The 25,680-nt window shown below is 36.5% G+C and overlaps 1 protein-coding gene across 1 annotated transcript in view; it reads right to left on the bottom strand.

Moving 5' to 3' along the window:
• Positions 1-25,680, bottom strand: part of LOC121426017 (mucin-2-like) — a 95,806-nt gene that overhangs the window by 32,406 nt on the left and 37,720 nt on the right. Inside the window, exons 16-30 of the mRNA XM_041622146.1 lie at positions 25,228-25,465; positions 19,149-19,338; positions 17,794-17,891; positions 16,251-16,297; positions 15,260-15,601; positions 14,350-14,552; positions 13,503-13,630; positions 11,617-11,726; positions 8,061-8,201; positions 6,872-6,965; positions 5,883-5,929; positions 5,340-5,450; positions 2,939-3,055; positions 2,074-2,193; positions 663-812 (exon numbers count right to left, since the gene is read on the bottom strand). Of these exons, the coding sequence (XP_041478080.1) occupies positions 663-812; positions 2,074-2,193; positions 2,939-3,055; positions 5,340-5,450; positions 5,883-5,929; positions 6,872-6,965; positions 8,061-8,201; positions 11,617-11,726; positions 13,503-13,630; positions 14,350-14,552; positions 15,260-15,601; positions 16,251-16,297; positions 17,794-17,891; positions 19,149-19,338; positions 25,228-25,465 (2,136 nt within the window). The remainder of the gene's footprint in view (positions 1-662; positions 813-2,073; positions 2,194-2,938; positions 3,056-5,339; positions 5,451-5,882; positions 5,930-6,871; positions 6,966-8,060; positions 8,202-11,616; positions 11,727-13,502; positions 13,631-14,349; positions 14,553-15,259; positions 15,602-16,250; positions 16,298-17,793; positions 17,892-19,148; positions 19,339-25,227; positions 25,466-25,680) is intronic.

The following is a 25,680-nucleotide window of genomic DNA, read 5'->3' on the forward strand; positions in this document are numbered from 1 at the left end:
ACATCTTGAATGTGCCTAAGCAATCTATTTGTTCTCCATTGTTATAATTTTTTTTTTTTGGGGGGGTGGGGGGAGGGGGTTACTTCATTATTCAAAGGAGAGTCGTAATAATTACATTATACTAGTATTGGACTTCTCATAATAGGATACAAAAAATTCTTACATATTACAACGTATTCTTGGCAAGCCATTTGTAACATTTAATTCTACTTCCTCATATCAATACTCTAATTGATAGCAAGTACTCGAAATCTTGGTAAGAATTAAATTCCTGATGTCAAGAAAATCATTTGACTTGTGAACAAATGTCAGTTGTTGATATCAATAATTTAATCAGTGATAACCAGGTAAAATTTCCTGCCATATGTACGTCAGTGTACACTGGGTCAATTGTTCAAGGGATACTTCAAAGTTTTCTTTAAGAGTCACATTTAAATTATTATTGCGTGCATTATAAAAGGCACAATAGTATTTGTCAAATCATGATGAGAGGTCGCGCGCCACTGCATCTTAAACACAAAAATTGTGTGTTGCATATCATGTCCGCATTGGCATTCAAGCATGACTTTAAGTCACACTTAACTCTTGCAAAACACACTCCAGATTTGACAGCACCTTAAGGGACAGTCGATGGGACATAAAAAGAACTTAAATGGACTTACCACAATAGCTCTCATCTGACATATCACCGCAGTCATTTATCCCGTCGCAAACTACGCTGTCATTTCCACCAGAAACACACAGGCCATTGTCACATGTAAACTGGTCGGATGCACATGTAACATTCTTAGATGGAGTTGGGCTTGGAGTCACTGGACAGAAGGAGGGATATTGAAACCTGTGGCGTTAATCATTTAAGTTTGGCATGTCTTCAAGGTATTCAAATGACCAAGGTATCTTTCTCTTCTATATACAAGCTACATGTAGTTGAGGTAATCAATTTGTGATTTGAGGGTAGCTTTACAGGGGGTAAGGGACAGAAACACTGTAGTTTTTAAAAGAGGTTTGTAATCATTTACAGATCAAACCAGTTATTTATGCATTGCAAAGATACAATTTCGGTCAACTTATTTCTCAGAAATAATATGTCGGAGTAACGTCAGAAACACTGCAATGTTTAAACAAGGTTTGTAATCACTTGAAAGCAAAACACAGTGATTAACAAATTCCAGTGATGCACTTTGTTCAACCAATGTTCCAACCAGTGTTGTTCAATCTCTTGGGAATAAAAGCAGAGTGACGTCACAATAAAGGCGCAACATGGGCACATTATGAAACACATAAATTGTAAATCGCTCGTCTCATTCATTTTTATACAGCTGATTGTCTAATTTTTCTACTGTGTGCATGGTTCTTCTCCACAGTAACGGATTTCATAAATTAAAAGCTACACCCCTTCAGGATTCTTATGTTCCTCCACTTCTATTCTCTCATTACCCCCAAAGATTCCAAAACATGGGGTAAACATCATTGTCCACTTTTCAAAAAACAACTAAAGACATGTCTGCTCAATTCTTCTCAATTTCTTTTAATAATAATAATAATAATAATAGTAATGATTAGACTTATATCGCACCAAATCCACTCTGTAGAGTGCTCAAGGCGCTTTTTAGGAAATTATAAAAGAAATTAAGAAGAATTGAACAGAAATGTTTTGAGGTAATTTTTGAAAGTTTCAGAAGTCAAGCACTGTTTGATGTTATGAGGGAGGCTATTCCATAGCTTCAAGGATGAATAAACAAATGATCTTTCACCCCAGGTTTTGGAAACTTTGAGGGTAACAAGAGAATTGGAAAGGGAGGAACGTAAGGATCTTGAAGGGGTGTAACTTTTGATCAGTGAAATAAGGTACTGGGGAGATGAGCCATGAACACAATGGAAAGTTAACAACAAAATCTTGAACACAATATGCTGTTTTACAGGGAGCCAATGTAAGGATCTTAAAATAGGAGTAATGTGAGTGCGCCTGGTGGATAGAGAAACGATGCGAGCGGTAAAGCACATGGAGCACTTTACAGAGTGAAGTTATTATGATTGTCATCACTGGTTACAAAGCCTAGTATATCGTCTTACCACAGTTATTTTCATCGGTTGCATCACCGTCACTACAGTCAAAGTCACCGTCACATACAAATGATTTGGGGATACAGAGACCATCTTCACACATGAATTCTTCTGGTCCACATGTCACGACTTGATAGAGATGAAAAGCAAAGATGAAATAATCATTTTATTACCAATCATAAACATGATAAAAATACACGTAGAGTGTAGCTGGTTTCATGGTACGCCATAATACATGTGCTTATAACAGAGCTGGGAGGTGTGTGTATGTGTGTGTGTATGTGTGTGTGTATTTGAGTTTTGTCAGACGTGTATCAATAATATATGATTATTTACATCTGGGACCAGCCTTTAACGTCACCATCCGAAAGACGTGACCAGGGCTTGAACCTCGAACCTCTGCATCAATTTGTAACTTCCCCACAGCTTGGATTACAGGTGCACGCCACAATGCCCAGTTGTTTAATAAATCTATTTATAAGTTATGAACGATTACATGCATGAATATTGATGGCTTCTTGTGCTACATGTATGAATGGGGAACCCAAGAAGATAAGATATAACCAATTATATCACCATCAATAAGTGAAGTATGAAAAGATAAGAGTATAATGTAAATGAAGATTTTTTTTATATAAATTGTGTATTAGGTGGGTCAAACACAAACTTCAAAAATTGGGAGAATATTATCAGTTTTGTCACTTGTTTTAATCAAGCTCAATCAAGCCAGCCCCAGCATTTTCCAGCGCCAGGTGGCAAGGTTTGTACCAGTAATAGGTAACCACTTGGTGAAACAGTGTCATGAGATCCTCTGAGGTACGTACATGTAGGTTTATTGATTTCACAGGCTTGAATGGGTCCCGTTTCCACTTACCACATCCGATTTCATCAGAGGAATCAGTGCAATCCTGTGTTCCATCACAGTAGAAGTTACCATCAATACACAGACCACTGCTTACACACTGGAATTCATCAGGATCACATTCAAAGGCTGAGAAAATGAAAGAATGTTTTTTTTTAAAAATACTCTGTGATATCCAGCTCATAGCAGGGAAAATACAAGGGGGCTCGGGGCAATTTTGCCCTTGAAATACTAACAAGAGCCCTGGAAAATAAAAAAAGAACCCCCAAAATTCCCAATCCATTGCAGTGGTGAAGCTTATTCAAGGTTACAAATTTCGGCAATTGGTTTTGAAAAAAAGCCCCCAAAAGCAAATTTTTAAATATGGGGTGACCAAACATATTGGCCCAAATTCACAAAGGACTCATTAATGAAGAAGAGTGAAATGAAGAGTGGACTCATCAATTCAAAACAGTGGACTCATGAATAAAATAGCGTACTTAACCATAGCAACAGGAGTCAATTTGGAGCACTGTGACAAAAGTGCAAATCAGAATTGGACATTTTTTTAATATAGGCGGTAAATAAGCAGAATCTATGCAGGAAATCTGCATAAACCATGGGTTCACGCGATGTTTTTAAAAACCAGCTTTAAGAATTAGGGCCATAATTTCTGGAGTGTTGAAGCCTTGCAATTTAATATATGTAGACATTTACGACACAGCTCAAAAAAGCTAGATATTTAGAGTTGCAATGCATAGTGCATACCACTGGTGTATATGGGCCTGATATCATAATTGATATTTTCCTAAGATAATTAGTTTGTCAAGCCTAAACTAAACAGGCTTTCAGTGATGAATTCTTTTCATTCCATTATGAGTTCATGAAAAAGTTGACAATGGAAATTTTGGTTGTTGTTTGAAGGCTTGCATGGTGGCATGTACAATATTGCTGATGTGGTTTACGGTACACCATGTGGAGTGTTATAGAAACAGTGGATAGAAGAGAAGAAATGGATAGGTGAGAAAGTGGAGATTTGAGAGTATTCTTTCTTGAAAGTAGTCCTGAAAAGGACTGTAAACCAGAAGGAATTGATGGGTGAGAGCAGCTTGAGTAGTAAAGCTGATGAGGAGATGCTGGCTTGAGTCAGCGAGTAGAGATGATTAGTAGAGAGACTCTTAATGAGTAGTAGAGCTAATGAGGAGATGCTGGCTTGAGTCGGCGAGTAGAGATGATGAGTAGTAGAGAGACTGGATGCTTTGGGCAGGTTGACTGTCCGTCTGAAGACTCTAAAATTTCCACTTTCTCGCCTATCCATTTCTTCTCTTCTTCTATCCACTGTTTCTATAACACTCCACATGGTGTACCGTAAACCACATCAGCAAATAGAAATTTTGTTCTGCAATGCGGCGAGAGTCATTAAGGTTCCTTCTCAAGTCTTTACTGCATCCTTGTGCAGGGATCCAACTATAACAGCACTATACAACTTTTCATAGGGCCTTTTCACACGTGAATCTTGAATTATCATCATAATGATGATTGCAATTAGTATTTAGAATCATCAGACCTTTCACACGCTCATTCAAAAACTGTGATTTGAATTCAAATTCCCATGAAGGCAGTACATGTATGTGTCCTTGGTGACATGTCAATCAATGCACTGCATCGCAAATACAAACTAAAATGAGTGCATGACAATTTTATCATCACGGAAGTGCTTGAAAGGTCAATGTAAGCTCCGCCCACAAAAAGATGTTTTGGAGGTCAAGCCTTTCACGTGGTAAATTTGTACCTTAATGTGAGTGAAACTTAACTGGAATTCTAATCATGTTACATTTGGGTTTCCCACATGCTAATAATTTGTCATCAGCCTTATTTTTCACTGGAATCATTCAAATTACATTTTTTTTACTGTGTGAAAGGGCGGATCTAGCAACTTTCCTGCATTCCCCATTGCCTTGTCTATGATTAAGTGTGAGAGTTGGTAATGAAATGTCACTTTGCGAGATTCCAAGCAAAAGACATAGAACTGACTTTTGACAAGGTATCTTAATGACCATGATCTTAAAGTGAAAGAGCACATTATGATTGTTTCCAACTTTAAACAAAGATAATACAAGGGGAAGCTCAGACACTTCGGTGATTTTTTGAAACGCTCGATTAATGCTAAAAAAATAATTTTTGAATGCAAAAATCATCTTTTCCTTCACCATTTCTCTCATATGTTTTGTACACAACCATATCGCGATATCCAAGCTCAAAAAAGGTTTTTACTTCCTAAATGCTGTAGGGCGCTCTTCCCAAGCATTTCATTACGTGCTCTATGTACTATCCGATCTTCCCCTTGTAATATCTTTGCTTACAGTAAGTAGATGAAGGTGTATAATGGTAATGTAATGTAATGTACTTAAATTGACGAATGAATTAAACTCACTGCAATCTGTTTCATCAGTGCCATCTCCACAGTCATCAAGGCCATCACATAACCAGCCCATAGGAATACATAGTCCACTATCACACATGTATTCTAGAATGCCACATGTTACTGTGGGGAAAACATGCAAAAGCCATATTTAAGACTCCAAATAAGAATCTGTACATAAGTTTTGGAAGCTTGCATAAGAATTTGAGACATTTGGATTACAGGAATAAATGTTAAACATGTAAGAATAGAAAAACGAATTGAGTATTTAAAGATAAGAATATAAATAACTGCAGATGAATTGCTTATTTGGTGTTTGTTATCAAATGTGGAGAAAATTAGGTATTTTCGTAAGAAATCTGATGAACATTTTGTCACTATTAAGCATATTGCCTATTGGATTCATGTGGTTAGAGATGAATAAATCATAATAAACCTTTTATGGAAATATTAGCAGTCTCCTGTAAGAACAAGTTGTTGTAAAAGCATTATATAAACAGGTCAAGTTGTGTTGAAAGATTTTAAGAATAAAAGTTAAGCATGATTCCTGCATACCTTCACAAGGTTCTCCTGTGCACTCCATAGTCCCAGCATGACAGGTACTGAAAACGAAATCATTAATACTTAAGATCAAGTATATGGTAGAGACCTAATGTACAATATGTGGTGAAAAGTTTTGCAATGATTTATTTTGATCTATAAGAATTTAGGATCTAATGTACCGGTACATGTAATTGGTCAAGAAGTAGAGGAGAATTAATAGCAGATGAAATAAGATGATTTTTGAAAATAACCACATGGAATGTGATAAAAACAATGAAATTGCAGAATAAAGAGAGAATTCTTCGGTGTCATTTTTCTTATTTTAAAAAAATCAAGGGGACAGTGGGAGTCATGTCACCTAAGCATTTCATTTTCATTTATTTGAAAGCTTAACCCTAGAAAGAACATACCATACATCATTTTCACAAAGTGTACATGTGAATCAAACTGTTCATATGATAAAATTCAACAGTTACATGTACCTTTTAATATCTTCCTGCCAATCCTTTAATAATAATGATAATATGAACATTTGTAATGCGCCAGTATCCAAAGACGCTCATGGCGCAATAAAGAAACAAAAAGAAAAGAAAAAGAAAAGGAAAAAGAAAAAGAGAGGAAGGAAGATAGAAAACCTACATGTACTAAAAAGAGGGGCAGAATAACAATTACCTAAAAGCTTGTGTGAATAACCAGGTTTTAAGAGAACTTTTGAAAGTGGTGAGACTAGAAATCTTGTGGATTTCTTTGGAAGTTTATTCCATAAGAATGGCCCAGCATGTTGAAATGATCGATCCCCCATGAATTATGAGATTGTGGTACAGCGAGTAAGGTTAGCATTTCGAGACATGGTAGTACGAAATGAAGAAAAAGCCACTGCTTAAATTCTTGGCGGATTCCTGCATTTGAAATCAGCAAAGGTTTTTGTAGAGTGCCTTAATGCCAAAAAGAAACCCAATCAGGTTGGATGTTTTTATAATGGATATGCAGTTTCAACTCACCAGTTCTGGCAATTGATTGAGGTGACAGTCCCTGCCGCATATTCAATACCATCCTGGTGACATGGACATTCAACCTTGGCAATACATTCACCATCTGTCAAGATTTTAACATTTAAACAGATTTTAATATCACACAGTAACTTGGAATAATGATGACATCAATGACATTAACAATTTCAGATTCCAAATTTAATTCAAAGGGAAATAATGGTGCAAGTGGTTGGTAAATGAAAAAATAGATCTGGGGGCCATTTCATAAAGCTGTTCGTAAGTTAAAAGCAACTTTAAGAATGACTGGTGATCCTTTCTTATGCGCTAAATAATCACCAATGAACATATCATTTATCACACGAAAGGATCACCAGTCATTCTTAAAGTTGCTCTTACCTTACGAACAGCTTTATGAAACGGCCCCCAGATGGACGTTTCATAAAGCTGTTCGTAAGTTAAGAATGACTGGTGATCCTTTCTTGTGGTAAATGATATATTCACTGGCGATGGTTTGCGAGAAAAAAAGGTTCACCAGTCGTTCTTAAAGTCACTCTTAACTTAAGAGCAACTTCATGAAACGGCTCCCAGAGATTACATAGAAAGACATGGTAAAGAAGAAAGTAATAAGACAGTTGCGAACGAGGAGCCTCTGTTCAAGACAGAAGTGAAGGAATGTCATCATTGCATGACAATTAGTAACCCAGGGAGCTGGGAGCTCACCGTGTATTTACCCATACTCACAGGACTAGGGTAGATTATGATCAAAATAAATTTTGAAAACAGAAATTATGCACTTACCACAATTATGGATTATGGATGAAGGTCTATCGTGTGGCAGTATCCTGACATCGAGGCACAGACTGGACCTCAAAGAAACGAAAAGTTCTCTCCTACCCCAGTCTCGATCGGCCATTTTGTAATGAATTTTGAAAGATTTAGGAGAGGTACAGAACTTTTTCATGTTTTTTGAGGTTCCAGTCTATGCCTCGATGTCACGATACTGCCACAGGACAGACCTTCATCCATATAATCGTAGTAAGTGCATAATTTGTGTTTTCACAATTTATTTTGCTAGATATTTTGACCATAATCTACCCTAGTCCCGTGGGTATGGGCTCTTGGGCTCCCTGGTTTAGACAATTAGTAAACCTTCATAAGAGAGAAAATGCTGATTGAATGAATGATTAATGAGTATTACCTTCAGACAAGGTCCCATTAGGGCAGTGACATCCCTCTGCACAGTTTCCAAATCCTATTTGATCTCGGTCAAAAGATGCGCAGGTATCAATAGCGGTTGAACCACAAGTATTGTACTCAAAACCAGCGTTGCATTGAACAGCTGCATTTTACCAAAAGAAATAGACAAGTTTATCATTAACAGAAATAACTTCAAATTAATGTTAGATTGAGCTGCAAACGTGACTTGTACAAATATTCAGAACAAATATTTTTCATATATCGAAGACCATAAGTGTCTACTGCACTTAGGTATATACATCGGATATGCCAGATTATAAATAGAGTTATAGTTGTAAGAAGACTGAAGATGCATTGCAAAATAATACCTTCATTGCTTTCTTTGCAAGATGAAAATGTGCTACATTACCAAAATTGATAGGGACACATCAAGATGGGTTATTGATTTCAATAATTTGTCGAAACTGTGAATATTCCAAATAACACAAAAGTCATAGTCACAAGTGTATCTGGAGTACTTTTTATAAATGTGATGAGATATAAATTGACTAGAAAATATAACTTCAATGCTGTATTTATTAGATACTTATATCCATAGATCATTCAAAAATTCTTCGTAAAATATTAGCTTAGAGATATCGATGACTATACAGTGCGTATCAAAAAAAAGTTTACACTTAGAAAAAATCCTGTAAAATTATGCATTTGTAATATCGTAAAGATTTTTCCACATTTTAACATTGGTACAGATCCATTTAAGCAAATGATGTTATAATTGTCGAAAAATATTTCCGCTTGAGTGAGCACCACTTACTTTTGAAAAGTTAGTGAAAAATGATTTGCGCAGAACTTTGAAATAGTTATGCGAATAAAAGTAGACCTTAATCATGAAGAACACGTGGAATTTACCTAGTAAAATTGATTTGAGGATATCTTTTACCTTTTTGTAACTTGTTTCCTTGCACAAAATACTTCAAAGAGTGCATTGCGCCCCACACCACTCCCCAACACACCGAGGCCATTGTGACGATATTTTCTTACACAGAGCTGTGATTTACATGAAATGGCTTAGGCTTGATTTTTTTTTTGTTAATCTATGTCAAGCTTGGGAAAAGTGTGGAGAAACAAGTATCAATGAAAAATGAAATGTAAACCCACTTTAAATGATAAGAACTTAGTGAAAAATTGCTGGGGATGTCTGATGTAAACTTTTGTTCAGATTCAGTTATGCCCCCAGATCCAGCTGGCACAAATAGGGTAAAGGTTGTGCTTACTAAGTGTTGAAATTTCAATTTGGGTGGCAAAATTGGTACAAAATGCTTGACTTTATCCGTTTTATTTCAAATGACTAAAAGTGCAAGGGAAATGTAAGAGAAATGTTTTGCAGGGTAAGTTTGATTTCACCCTTTCCCCTTGACACAATATGAAAATGAGCATTTCTGCGCAAACAGATTTCTGCGAGCTTTACAAAAAATGGACAGTGCTCACTCAAGCGTAACATTCTGTCAAAAATTTTACTTTCATTGGATAGATGAGACCGAAACCCAAGATTATATATGAAAAAATCACCCACATGTTGTATATTTTTCAATTCCCAGGGCTTTTTCAAAGTGTAAACTTTTTTTTGATACACACTGTATAGATGTTATTAATGCTTTCTTTGCAAGGTATGAATATACTTAATGGAATAGAAATTCATATTCAAACATGTGACTACAGTTACATGGTATTATTTTTATGGCTACATGTATCTCTGCTAGAAGTAATAGGTCTTAAATGGGTCATTTGAAGGCAAACATGTTTAATGACTAAATATAACCCTCATTGCTATCTTTGTTAGATGTGGACATACTGGATATAAAAAGGGTCATAATCACACATTTGACTACAGATAAAGTATATGACTAGATATTATCTTAAATGCTATCTTTGTTAGATATGGACATACTGGATATAAAAAGGGTCATAATCATACATTTGACTACAGATAGAGTATGTGACTAGATATGATCTTAAATGCTATCTTTGTTAGATGTGGACATACTGGACATAAAAAGGGTCATAATCATACATTTGACTACAGATACAGTATGTGACTAGATATTATCTTAAATGCTATCTTTATTAGATGTGGACATACTGGATATAAAAAGGGTCATAATCATACATTTGACTACAGATACAGTATGTGACTAGATATTATCTTAAATGCTATCTTTGTTAGATGTGGACATACTGGATATAAAAAGGGTCATAAACATATATTTGACTACAGATAGAGTATGTGACTAGATATTATCTTAAATGCTAGCTTTATTAGATATGGACATACTGGATATAAAAAGGGTCATAATCATACATTTGACAACAGATAGAGTATGTGACTAGATATTATCTTAAATGCTATCTTTGTTAGATGTGGACATACTAGATATAAAAAGGGTCATAATCATACATTTGACTACAGATACAGTATGTGACTAGATATTATCTTAAATGCTATCTTTGTTAGATGTGGACATACTGGATATAAAAAGGGTCATAATCATACATTTGACTACAGATACAGTATGTGACTAGATATTATCTTAAATGCTATCTTTGTTAGATGTGGACATACTGGACATAAAAAGGGTCATAATCATACATTTGACTACAGATAGAGTATGTGACAAGATATTATCTTAAATGCTATCTTTATAGATGTGGACATACTGGATATAAAAAGGGCCATAATCATACATTTGACTACAGATACAGTAGGGGACTAGATATTATCTTAAATGCTATCTTTGTTAGATGTGGACATACTGGATATAAAAAGGGTCATAATCATATATTTGACTACAGATAGAGTATGTGACTAGATATTATCTTAAATGCTAGCTTTATTAGATATGGACATACTGGATATAAAAAGGGTCATAATCATACATTTGACTACAGATAGAGTATGTGACTAGATATTATCTTAAATGCTAGCTTTATTAGATGTGGACATACTGGATATAAAAAGGGTCATAATCACACATTTGACTACAGATACAGTATATAACTAGATATTATCTTAAATGCTATCTTTATTAGATGTGGACATACTGGATATATAGGGGAGTCATAGTCCAAACATACTACCGCTTATGTGTGATTAGATAATACATGTACCTCCAATGTAATCTTTGTTACATATGGACATAGTGGATCTAAAAAGTGTCATAGTCAAACATGTGACTCTAATACAATACATGATTAGATATTCCCTCAATGCTATGTTTGTAAGATATCAATATACTTGATTCATTGCATTTATGGATTGATTGATTGTTTGATTGCATTTATGAATTTATTGATTGCATTTATGGATTGATTGAATGCATTTATGGATTAATTGATTGCATTTATGAATTTATTGATTGCATTTATGGATTGATTGATTGATTACATTTATAGATTGATTGAATGCATTTATGGATTGATTGATTACATTTATAGATTGATTGATTACATATATGGATTGATTGCATTTATGAATTGACTGCATTTATGTGGATACTTACCACATAAATCCTGGGACCTCCATCTGATATCAAATCCATGTCTAGAGCATTCCATGGCATACACTGCAATAGCTGTACACAGACATTCACAGTCACCACCCAAGTCACATCTAGTGGAAAACAGATGAGCAAAATATGTTACGATAGGATTAATGACAATCTTGTTATAAGAATATCCCCTTTTCTGTTATATTCTGTTATTGTTTCTACATTTCCCATAACTTTGATTTCTTTAACCCTAATTTTCCCGGGGGGGGGCCATAATGGCCCCCCCCTCAACAATTTTCGCGATATATCTGCTGCGCGAAATTTTTTCACCTCGCAGCTCACTGACTTTTTACATTCAAGTCTCGCGCAAATTTTGAGACCAAAGTTGTGACGCCCGGGTATGCGGTTACGACATTACGCAACATTATGCAAGTGCATGTCAGACCCAAAATTGCTCATAAACGTGATTTCATGTACAAATCCAATGCAAATTGCGTATTTAGCCAAAATTCATAAATGTATCATTATTTCTACTTTTACTGATTAAACTTAATTAATTTTGCCTTGTTTATGATCAGAATTATGTCTGGAACAATTTCCATTGAAAAAACAATAAAAAACAAAAAGTAAAAAACAATGAAATACATAAGAAATTCATAAAACAATAAAATACATAAGAAATTTATTTCCAAACCAAAGTTTTTTGAATTACGATTGTTAAGAATGCTACAAAGAAAATTTTTACCAAAAATTAGCATTCTAGGAGCTTTATTTAGTGAATTAGAGCAAAAAGTATGATTTATGCATAAATTAGCATAATTCATATAAAATAAAATCTCATTATTTTGGAAAATTTAACCATACAGCCTTGTAGATTACATTGCACACTACGAGCGTGCAAATTTTTGCGTCGCTCGTGCGATCGGCGGCCGAGATCTTTAGGGGGGGGGCCATAATGGCCCCCCCCGGGAATGACAAGAATCAAAATACCCCGGGAGATTTAGGGTTAAAAGCTGAAGGAATATAGTAATGAAATATATTTGTTAGCCATATATGTAGGATAAATACCATAAAAAATTCTGGTAATGGATTTCTCTTCCAAATTTTCTCCTATTTATAAAAGGAGAAATGTTCAGGCCCATCACTTGTAGTGCCATGCATGCTTTTAAAGAGAAAGCTTTACTTTTGCCTTTCTCAATTAAGTATATTATTATAAAAAGGCCCAAGTCCATAGGACGTAATTTTGAGGGAAAAAAAGGATATTTTTAAATTCGGGCACTTGAAGTTTATTTGGCCAAAAGACATCAGAGAACATCATAAAACAAATTTAAGTATACATTCTTTTATGAGCATCAATATTCATGTTACATGTGAGTGGGGCATTTTGTGTGGTGGTTTTAGAATCATATGGACTTGGGTCATTCTTACATTCATATACATGATAGACTTCTGTATTAAGTTGTAGAAGTAATAAGAGAGGGCACTATTTGGGCTTTACTTATGCTCATACCAGATTTTCCTCCTTTATTAAAGGCATTCCTGAGATGATTTCAGATTTATCATTCATACACAAGATGAGTCATTGTATAAGTCATTGAAATAATTCCTCAAAAAGGTGTGTGCACCTTAATCGGTAGCCTAGCTTAGCCAGGTAATAATAATAGCAGGGCCCACTGGGAGATCAGTTTTCGTAACTGAAGTGGCTACCCTGGTAAATATACCATTATTATTACAAGGAACAATTTCCCAAATTCAACTCAATTTCGCCAAAAACTTGGGTCGTTTTTATATTCAGATACTCAATTGATTAGAATCATTCAGATATGTGTATGCACAGATAGAGGGCACTCTGCAAACTGGGGGCCTGTTAGTCAGAGTTTGACTTCGTATAAACTTACCCACAGGAATCATAGATACAATTCGCAAGATACGTCTCTGGATCAACCACAGAATGGCATGGTTCAAACGTTCTGGACATGATGATGCTACATCGACGCTGAGCCCAAGCTTCACGATGACTATTCACCTGCATAAAAAAATTAAGATTCGTATTTAAAACTTTTCAAACTAGCATTACTGAGTACAGCATAGAGAAGTCTGAGTAGTAGTCCAATTATTTATGATTGAAAACTGGCCATTATTCGTTAAGTCATGCTAAGCTTGCTCAAAATTCATACACAGCATATTTGCATTACAACCTGAATCAAATTAGACCTGAAAAATGAAAAGTTTTAATCAAATCCACATCCCAGTAAATTGCAAAATGTGAAAGCAGGACTTACTGTAAATGCATAATATAGAAATACTGTATAAAGGATGTATTTTTCTCGGACACCCTATATGAATATCTGGTGGTTTCCTGGCATGAATTTTTTTCACTTGTCATACTTCATGTGAAAAGTGAAAAAAAATTATATTCTCATGGCTTGAGAATTTCTTAAGTGACAAAAGAGTGGAGAAAATAAGAATGGTGTATAAATAGAGGGATTGTCTAAGAATTTGCCCAATAAAAACTTGTCAATCTTTTCTCCAAACTTATGTAATGCAAACATCGACACAACATTGATAACCTCATTTCAAATCCAAACTCACTCAAAAACCTAGCAAGTGACCTGCTTACTTGGTGATCTCACACACACATCAATAAAGTTGGCGGAGTACAGCAAGTCTGCATATGCCGACTTAACCCAAGACAAGACAAGATAAAATGAGTTTTTTCCCATCAAGATCGGCCACCGAGCTTACCCTGCAGGGGTGTATGAGGTCCTCCTTGTAGAGTTCTGGGCAACCGCTGCTTACTTTCCAGCTGTTAGCAAAGTTATCGCTGCTGTGCTCCACTGCACCATTACGAGCCGTGAAATCATTCTCCTGGTCCCCGTCAAAATTGCCGCACAGACCAGAGAGGCGCTGTTCAAAGTCTGGAGTAACCGAGACATAGATTCTGGTGCCTGTGGTCGATACAATATGAATAAGATAGTTATCAGTGTGGCAGGCATAAGAATTATTATACACACAAAACACACTTTAAATAATCCTGAAATCATAGTCATTGTTAGGACTGTTCAGGAAGAAAAAGTGAAGGCATACATGTATGTATGTAATTCAAATTATTTACAAAACAGAGCATATTATTTGTTTTATATATCAATAATAATCAATGAATTGTGCGTTGGACAAGAAAGAATAAGAGAATTAGCTTATAAACTATATGCAATCATTTAATAAGGATCACGATGCAAGAGGATAAACGGAATTGTCTCCGACCACATAATGCATTCCAGATTAATCAAGAGCGAATATTACTTTAATATGATTGACATTTTTGGTCCTTCTCTTTTCTCTTTCCTGTATATGTACCCATATATGAATAAGTCGATTATATTTTCTTCATTTCCAAGGGGATCCACACTTTACAAACTTTGCTTTTTTAGTGGACCCCCCTCATTTCCATTTATGCTCAATATACTGTTTTTCTTTGGTTTTACGAAGTAAGAATGCTAGTCTGTAAATTTGTACTTGATTTGTATATTACTTTGTATTAAGTTTTGAATGGAAATGGAATAAAGAATTGAATTGAAATAAGGCATGCATACAGTTGTATAGTTTAAATAAATTGCATTGTATTATCATTGTTTTGATACAAATCTTTCCTCACCTCCATCCCACAAGACTTCCAATCCAAAGTTCACAAAGATGACATAGAAGAACCCGGATCGCTCAATGCTCCAGGCCGAATAGTACTTCGGCAACGAGACCGGGACTCCGTTCACCGTCACCTCGCCTCCCCGGACCAGGAATATGGTGGAGTCATCTTCAAAGATGATCTCTATGGCTCTGGTGCAGGTGACGCCGCTGGAACCGCACTGGATGTTCTCGACCTCGATGGAGAACGTCCCGTTGACATCCTGGGCGAGGGTGTAGCGGCAGTCACCGGTGAAAGTGTACTTCTTGCCGTCGAAGGTGGTGTAGTGACCTTCACCCACAGCAGAGCACAAACCTAGATAAAACACATACACACGTTATTGGTACAGTGAATGTGTTTGAAGAACTTTGGGTAGTGTTAGGAAACCTGAAGTTCCAAGCAAGAATATGTTGGTGATTCTCAAATTATCAAGAGTAGTTATTTCATGAATATACTTGTCTATATTTGTCTAGATTTATATACAATGTTTTTTCTTCAGAGATACAGTGTACATAAAGCCAGCAGGCTGCATACAGTGTTGTCAATTGTTAACTGTGCATGCACTATCAAGTGTTGAAAGAAGTTTAGGGCATCCAACGACTAAAGTTCTTTTATAATTTGGTACAAGGAGAACAATTATCAAAGATATTTCAAAATTAAACAATAATGTAAAACATGAACACTGTCTCCTACAAAAATAACTAGCTACAAATTGGACCCCTGTGATCTCTAAAAAGTTTAGGCCCATTTCATTTAACGAATAACAAATGCAAAATGAATTTAAAGGATTTACATTGTAAGAATAAAAACAACCAAATAGAAGCAAAAGCCGTTAAAACTTTATCTACATGTATGCACATCAGACAATAATTAAAATACTAGGCTCAAAAAAATGAAAAAAGTATGAATGAATTGCAAAAACCAACAGTCAATGGGTTAAATGAAATACTGTATATATTCATACCTGGACAATCATCCTCTGTGCAATACCAATGAGATCCATTACAGTAACTGTAAAGAGGAAATAAAAAAAGAAATGTGACACCCGGCTCAAAAGACATATAAAAAGATAAGCTTCTTTAGAAAATTTCCCCTGAAGTTTTCCTACATTGAAACAATTAGTAAAAGGTACATATATACCTCATCTAACAGATAAACCTGAACGTATGGCTCCTCTAATAACAAGTTTCACTTCTTATCTACAACCCATACTACTACTAATAATAATAATATTCCACATTTATATAGCGCCTAACACATCGGAACGTCTTGAAGCGCTTTACAGATATATCATTACCCCGGTCATCGGATCCTTGCATGCCCACATACAATGTATGCACCTTCTCCACTCCCTGGAAAGGATTCCAACAAGAGTTTCAAGACTCAATTGCTAGGCATACTACATAGGCTTTCGCATCCTACCGGGTACCCATTTAACACCTGGGTGGAGAGTGGCAAATTGTGGATTGACGCCTTGCCAAAGGACGCTAGGCCATGGTGGGATTCGAACACACGACCCTCTGGTTACAAGGCGAGAGTCTGAACCACTACACCACGGCGCTAGAATATTGTGCACCTGTGTGGAACTCGTCCCTATCAGCAAATGAATCAAAGCAAATTGAATCCATCCAGAAAAGGGCAATGCGCATCATTTTTGGTCAAGATTATAATTCCCATCATAGTGCACTCTCATCGTCTAGTCTTACAACTTTGTATGACAGACGTGTCAATCTATGCTTGAAATTTGCATGTTTCTTGAAACGTTCTTTCCACATTAGCCACCCCTCAAACAGTCTGAATTAAGAGCCCCCAGAAACAGTCCCCCAAAATGCCACACAGAAAGCTACAGGAAAAGTATCATGCCCTATCTTATCAGGCTTCAAAATGATAGATGATGATAGAATATACCTGGGATTTGTTTACTTTGCTTTGTAATAGTTACATGCACTTCCACAATGAATTGTAGTAATCTCGCCTTGATTACCATTTTTATATCCACTTGAGAAATCATCTATGTATGTTGAACTACAGTCGATATTGGACTCATCGTATTCAATGGCAAATGTCTTGATTTATTAATTTTATTCAACAAAACACGGCATATATTTTCTTTGAAACAATACCACCTTTTACTAGTACATCAATTAATGACCACTTTATTAATGTTTTGGTGTCTTATACCCCCCCACCCCATGTTCTAACCATCATCACTCTTATCCCGATTCACACTCATTTTAATGAAATATATATATCTTATTGTCTACTTAAATTGTTTCTATTATTAGAATTAACATTGTGAATTGTAATTATCATTCTTCTTGAAATTAGAATCATTAATTGGAATGGATTTTGTAAATTTAGATCATCATTGTAAATTGAAATTATTGTAAAAATGAACATGTATTTTTATTCTGTTGTGTAATTTTGTTTTCCTTCACTGTGAATTTCAATGGCAATTTAGCGTTTGAGCTGCAATAATTGAATAAAATAAAACGCCTCAAACTCACCACTCATTGCATGTGTCAATGTGAACCACATCACCTTGTTCGTATCGCCTGTCTCCATGGTAACAAGGGCACTCGGATGGCAGCACACACAAATCACCCTAAAAGACAAAAAGGAAATTAAAATCGCACAATGTACATTTGAAGTTTATGTTTAAAATACTCTTGGGGAAATGTGATGAAGGAAGCACAGTGAAAAAGTGCACAAAGAAGCATTTATCAATTGAAATTTGAATCAAACTTTGGAAAACTATTTTTTCAGGCAATAAAACGAAATAAAGGCCGGTATTCTCAAAATAGTTTTCAATAGTAGGGTCTACCATGGCACAAAACCATGGACTAGGCAGATTTGTTTCATTAATGGGCTTAATTTTAACCCTTAATGTGCCATGAACACATATCTGTGCATCCACTGGAGTGCCAAGAACACTTTTTCGCGCAGTGGTCATACAGCTATTGTTATGCCTATTGCATTTTGAGGATTGCATTGCATGCATGAGTGATTCCATTGTTCAGTTCAGCTTATTGTCAAGAGGTTTAACATTATTGTCTCAGGAGTGATTCCCTTTTTTAATAAATAAAACAATTAAATATAGACTCTAAAAAAAAATATGGCACTCACTGATTACAGCGAATGACACATTAAGAGTTAAGCGCACTTTTCCGAAAGCACACATTTAATTGGATTTAACTCTGTTTACACGGTGGAATAAGCATAATTATGTTATAAAATCTGCATAGTCCATGGTTTTGTACCATGGTGCAATTGAAACCTATGTTGAGAATACGGGCCAAAATGTCTCAGCATGATTATGAATGTACATGTACTTTCTAATTTCATGATTCAATTAATTCATACATAATAAGCTTCTTTGAAATTCTCTTGAAATCTTTCAATACATGAACAGAAAATATCATGCCGATGACCAATGTATAAAAGCAATAGGGGGACTAAAAGTAAGGAATAAATGTAAAACAATAGAGAAATAACTTAAAGATAACCTAGTACTTCATGAAACCTGGTAGACACTGGGCCTGTGTACAAGCGAGCTGGAGTCTATTGAAAATTTTTGGCCCAAATTCACAAAGGTGGTTTTCAAAAGCATCAGTTGAATCCATGGTTTTTGCAGATATCCTGTATAAATTACGCTTATTTAAAGCTCCCACCTCATGAACAGGAGGTCTTGGGTTCGATCCCTGGCTGTGTCATACCAAAGACCTGAAAATGGGAACCTCTGTCTCCTAGCTCAACATTAAGCTTTTTTAAATGGAGAAGGGTAAAATAACATACTATTTCATGCATGGTCTGCTGGGAGAATAGATCATAAGAGCTAATGTGGCTACCCTGCCACACTTACATCAAGCAGATATCCTTCAGGGCACATGCACCCTGGCCCAGCGTCTACACTGCAGGTGAAGCCATGGGCGACACTCTCGCAGGTCTGAGGGCATCCCGGAGCCAGCTGGTCATAGAGTTGGTTCTCCGGGCACATGTCCGTGATGTTGCATTTCTCCCCTTCGCAGTGGAATGATCCATTGATACAGAGGCTTAAAAGAGCAAAGAAAACACAATAAATGGTACTCTGATAGCCATGATTTTTAAACCTTCATATTTCATTTCAATCATTGTCTCTGCAACTTTTTCAAATAAAAAATAACAAAGAAAATACATAGTACATAAAAAGAATTTAACAATAAAAAATATGAACATGATCACATTTTCTATAACAAAAAAAATAATTAAAGAACATTGCAGGGGTTGCCACTAACCCAAACCTGGGTTAACTCAGAACACACTACTATGGAGTGCCAGTTGTCAACCCATTCACCAATAAAAACATTTATCTCCTCCTGAAGAATAGGAAGATGAAATAATTTTTACGAATTGATTGGTACGTTATAATTGCCACGAATATGGAACAAATATCATGAAGAACGACATTCCATTGAAGTGTGGATTAAAATTCTAGTTTAGACAAGAGACCTAGCCATCCAATGGGTACTTGGTTGATGGCTATGTCGGACAAAAGACCAAAGTTTTAAATCCAATATTGTCTCCAATGACGTTGGGTGGTCAACTATGTAGATTCACCTCACACTCATCAATCTTTGTTAAACTGTCAATTCCTTCACTCTTTTCTCCATTTACAGTTCTTCTGACTTAATTTGTTCTAGAAACATGATAATTATTTCTCCATTACGAAAATGTCCCGTTTGATTCTCGACCTCACTTCGGACTGCAAACTGCGGTTTTATACCCCGATTCGCGTTTGGAAACTTTTCCAACCCCGATAAACCCATCTTGGCCAGGTAATCCCCTTGTCTCGATTTCACCACCACAGGCCAGCTAAATGAGCGTTGAGCCAAGGACGAAATGATAAACAACGCTGTGCTATTACGTAAGACTTGTCTGCCTGTAGAAGGATCTTCGGAATGAAATTATTGTATTCGATATTAATCACGTTTTCAAAGGCATATTACATTCAGACATCTAATACTAGTCCATTTTCAATTTCGAACGAAGAAAATCGACCTTGAAATAAGGAAAGTAAGCGAATAAAAATTACGGTATGCTTAGCATGCAAGGACCGCGATGCATGCATAGTTTCTGTCCGTCCAGCAAGAAAATGGGTTCACTCGCGCAATGATACAGTCTTAACGTTCGAAAAATAGAAGTAATGGCATACCAACATACAAAGTATAATAATCATGCTGCTGATATGCACAAAAATATGAAATCATTATTTTTTTTTACCCCAAAGTCTTATTCATAATTTAAATACAAACTATGCCTGTAACTATTTTTTAATCGCAAACGTATTATTGCACCATACGTGGTTCTCCGGTAAACTGCCCATGTGCGCTGCATCCATTCCACCGTTTGTTTTGGGTCGTTTATACTTTTAGTTTCCACCATTAAATGTCTAACTTAGATATGTTGTGCTAATTTTTTTGTAAGTCAAAATGTTCATCGTTGGAGAGCGAGTTCAGGCGATTGATGAGTTGGGAAGATGGAGTGTTGGAAAGATCGATCACGTGTCTTAGTTTACAAAACCGCGTGCCCGTTGAACCCCGATCCCTTCAGTGCCCATTTTTAATATGTTCCCCTTCCTCAAGTACATCTTGTTGAATAATCACTTTAAAAAAAGTTGTTTTTTTGCCCCCCCCCCTTAGCCCCTTTTCATAGTGAAAGTTCCTTTGCAGTGTCCTTTTTTATCTTTGATCAAGCGACCCATTTGAACATGCCCATATTTGATTGTGATAAATGTCTGTTTTATTTTCTAGTTCAAAATTTATCATTCTGCTAATATGAGGTGATTAAAATTAGCGCCCTGTCCTTTTTGTCGGGAGAAAGAGAGAGAGAGAAATAGAGATGGGGTGGAATTTCCACCCCATCTCTATTTCTCTCTATATATCTTTAACAAGGGCGCCGGAAGCAAGGGGGGCAGGGGGCACTTGCCCCCCCCCCCCCAAATAAATTTTTTGGGGGGCAAAACGAGATTTTGCCCCCCCCAATGTGCCCCCCTGAAAGTAGAAAAATGATAAATTTTTAAATAATTAAAGGACAAAAGTATACGATGAAGGCACTTTTACGCCCAAAAATTGTCATGTCTATTGTCAAAAATGAACAATTTTGCCCCTGACGGAGCAATGACATTATCATAGTAAGCCTGGCGTCTTTTGACGAACAGTTCCTCTGTGAAACATACTTTTGAAAAGCCCCTTTCCATCTTATTACAGTGTGATAACGTTTAACCTTTTAATGAATACATTTCAGACTAAAACCGAATGGCAAGCTAATTTTCTTTAATATCTAAACCTACAAATTATGAAAAAGATGGATATCTTCTTAGATAAATGATTTGATTTTATATATTTCGATCCAAAAAAGTGAAAAAAAATCAAGCACGTTTTGAAATAAAAAGATGGCTGTGTATTTATGCAAAGCGCAAGCGATTTTATTATTTTTATAACATGTCCTGAAAGTTTTCTTTTTTCCCAATTATTCACCTCCCTTCCATCATTCAACTTTCTTCCCGGTCCTATCTTTCTTCTTATTTTTCGCCTCACCTTCCGCCGCTTCGCCCCTTGATCTACCTATGATGACCCCTCCCACGGCAGGAATTTTGTGTAAAAATGGAGTATAAGTCTCGTTAATAGAGTGTTTAAAAACAAATTTGGGGGGTAAAGCATAGTTAAAGTTCATTGTGAAGGATTAATCATAACTCATGAAAACTATTCTTTATACTGAGTACGCAAACAATGAAAATATTCTCAGTATATTCCAAGTAAATTTGGAATAAAGGGAAAGTGAATTGGATTAACAAAGGTATGATTTTACTGGGTATGGAACATTCTCGTCTAACCGTCTATGCACTAAATTCAGAGGCGATTTTCTTTTTTCATCATTTTTATTAGTTATGAAATTGACAATGGCCATCGATGTCATCAATGTCATCACTCTTTGGCTGGTATAAAGGGCTAGATGAGAGTTGGAGAATAGTTGGGCCGGTATGCCTTTTCTTTTCCTAACCAAGTTCTTAACAAAAACTATCTGTTTATATATATTTCGAAATTCGAGGATATAATTTCGATTTGAAATTATGTATTTTTTCCATAATAAAAGAGCACAAATAGTAGGGGGACATTTGATATTATGTACCCCTTTCCAAAATGGTAGGGGGACGCGTCCCCCCTGTCCCCCTGGGATTTCCGCCCATGGTGATGGGGGAGCTTTTGCATTTTCTAGAATAAAATTGAAAGATTTCGTGCACACTTTGGGTGAATTTTGCCCTCTCGATCGGTGGCCCCCGGATGCATACGGTCATGCATGTTTGTCATCTTAAAGTCTTTAAAAGGCCTATATTACATTGGTTTAAAACAATAGAGTTTGAAATAAGGCTCGTAATTTGCTGGAACTGCGACCCTGATCATGAAGAAACACCAGTCTGGGTCAGAAGGGAGGAAACAGGATCAAAAAGAACCCCAAGACTGTTTAATTCTCAAGAAATTTATTTTTGAATGCTCTTAGAAACGCAACTTTTACACTCAATTTTTACACCCTCAACCACACCCTCTCCCGCTCGATCGTTTCCGTATCTCACGCTTTCAAAAATATTGTGCCCCCTTCGGGATTTTGCCCCCCCATTATGAAAGATTTCTGCCTAAATGAGACAGAAAATCGTGTACAACTCTTGAACGCACACACAGGTCACGGAGTGACCCTGAGTGCAAACAGCTGACTGTGTTACAACTTAGGGGTGATACATTTTCACAATAGGGGTGAGGCAAACTCACTGGAGGGACTTTAATTCACTTATAACAAAGAAATGTGTACTACAGTACTCCTGTTGAATGCTCTGATGGAAATTATATGAGTTTCACATTCATTTGAACGGGAGGACAAGATTATTGTATATATCGAGTGCATTATGCATAAATCATATACCATTGCGACCCCTGCCTGGCCGATGGTCCAGGCATGACGATCCTGAGTGACGTCACCGATAGAGACCTCAAATGCCAGGAGAGCCTATTCGATAACTGACTTCATCTAAAAAACACGTATTGAAGATAACATCCAATGGGGAAATGGCTTCATTTTCATGAAATATACATTCCGTTCCTCAATAAATCTTTAACCCCGTCGTTAACTGCCCATTCATTCTCGAGCAATGGGGGAATGAATACAGAGTGTCTCAAAGTTTGTGTGAAAAAAAGTACATTTTCCATAGAACTTCTGCCAAAAAGCAATGCGTAAGGGAAAGATTAGCCCCAAAACACGAATAGATGAGTTAATCAAATGGGATGAATCATGAAAATCAGTGAAATATAGTTTCTCTTGTACTCATTACTGAATACCCCGACTTGATACGATTAATTTTCCCCCTCTCCATCAACTTTTAAGAAAAAAGGTGCATATTTTCATAAAAATATTATGTGTTATATCGACGGACGCCCGTGCGTACGAGCAGGAGGAAGTCAAATGTCTCGTATTTTTCATAATGCCCCCCCCAAAAAAAAAAAAAAAAACTGAAAGTGTTCCGGCACGCCTTGGTGGAAACAAATCTGAAAGAAAACATGAAACCAAGAAAGGTATTTCAGAGGGAGGTTTACCGTATACACAGGCTATAGGCCTACAAAATAAGAACAATAATGGGAGATAAAGAAGATCACCTGCTAATAACGCATGTGAATTAGAAAACGTTCTGAATAGATATGAATAGAACATTGAAATGCTATCCAAACATTGTGATTCATAATGCTGGTCTTTGTATTTTAATGTTCTATGTATAGGCCTACACCTCAGCTTTGAGAAAAGGACATTCATAGGCCTTACTACAGATATGATTGGCAAATGCACGTTCTTTAGAGGTGTAGATCAAAAGGGGGTGGATGAAGAAAATAAGTCTAGAAAGAAAAGAATTAGACAGCCAGACAGAGAGAAAGAAGGAAAGAAAGGAAGGAAGAAAATAAGTCTAGAAAGAAAAGAATTAGACAGCCAGACAGTGAGAAAGAAGGAAAGAAAGGAAGGAAGAAAGAAAGAAAGAAAGAAAGGAAGGAAGAGAGAGAGAAAGAAAGAAAGAAAAAAAGAAAGGAAGGGAGAGAGAGAAAGAAAGAAAGAAAGAAAGAAAGAAGGAAAGAAAGAAAGAAAAAACTTTCTATCAACGCGTGTATACATCCATGGCCATGCGCTCGCCGGAACTACACACATTGCAATCCATCGTGTGTGGCCCCCTGCTGTGACCGTAGATGCTGGGGTAAATTATCTTCGCGGACCGAGGTCAAGAAACAGGTGTTTCTATACTTAAATTTAATCTCTTGAGGGCAATAGGATTTGTATTACTGGGAGAAGATATTTGTTGATAAGGAAAAATGGGGTATACAGCCCTCAAACGAGAGATTTTCGTCATGTTTAATTTTTTTCTATCCTCAGAAAAAAAATCAAGCAAAGAGATTTGTTGCAAAGGAATCATGACGAAAACTTCCGTTTGAGAGCACTATACCCCAGTTTCCCTTATAATCAATTCTCTTCTCCAAGTACTACAAACCCTAATTGCCCCAAGCATGAAATTTAAGTATAAAAACACCTATTTCTTGACCTCGGTCTAAATATAACACAATCGCCCAGCATATACAGTCACAGCAGGGGGCCACACACGATGGATTGCAATGTGTGTAGTTTTGAGCATACTATGGAGTTCCATGTATACACGCGGTGAAAGTGCAACTTTTTTCTTCTTTCTTTCTTCCATCCGTCCTTCCTTCCTTCCTTTCTTTCGGGGATTACCTGGCCAAGATGGGTTTATCGGGGCTTGGAAATGTTGTTAAGGTTTTCAAATGAAAAATGGGGTCTGGAACCGCAGTTTGCAGTCTGAACTGCGATCTTTCTCCAAACAGGGGTTTGACGTAATGATAGCCAGGACATCAACATACCAGTTTTGGCACATCTGTTCAATGAGTGATCCAGCCGGGTAAGATTGATCCTGATGGTAGCAGGGGCAGTTGACTGGAGAGATGCAGTTACCTTCATCATCCAGGACGGTATTGTCTGGGCAGTTGCATCCCTCGACGCATTCGTCCGTCTCGTGGCAGGTCACGGAGAGGTCACGGCACGTCTGACCGCAGGTCGGCCCACACTGCTGGTAGACCTGACCACCGTCACACTGCACACCTTCAAAAAAAAAAACAGAATTGCCAATAAACTGGAGTGCTCCACAGGGAGTGGAGAAAGACAGGACGATTTGTGCAAGCAAGCCAGGATCCAGTGACAGGGGTCGTAATATACCTGTAAGGCACTTTAAAAAGTTAATGTAATGTACCCAGCACTATATATATCCGTCCCTCGGATAGGACATTAAATGGAGGCCCCGTGTAGAGGAGAGTCAC

Source organism: Lytechinus variegatus, chromosome 13 (assembly GCF_018143015.1).
Source record: "Lytechinus variegatus isolate NC3 chromosome 13, Lvar_3.0, whole genome shotgun sequence".
In the NCBI taxonomy this organism is placed as follows: domain Eukaryota; kingdom Metazoa; phylum Echinodermata; class Echinoidea; order Temnopleuroida; family Toxopneustidae; genus Lytechinus; species Lytechinus variegatus.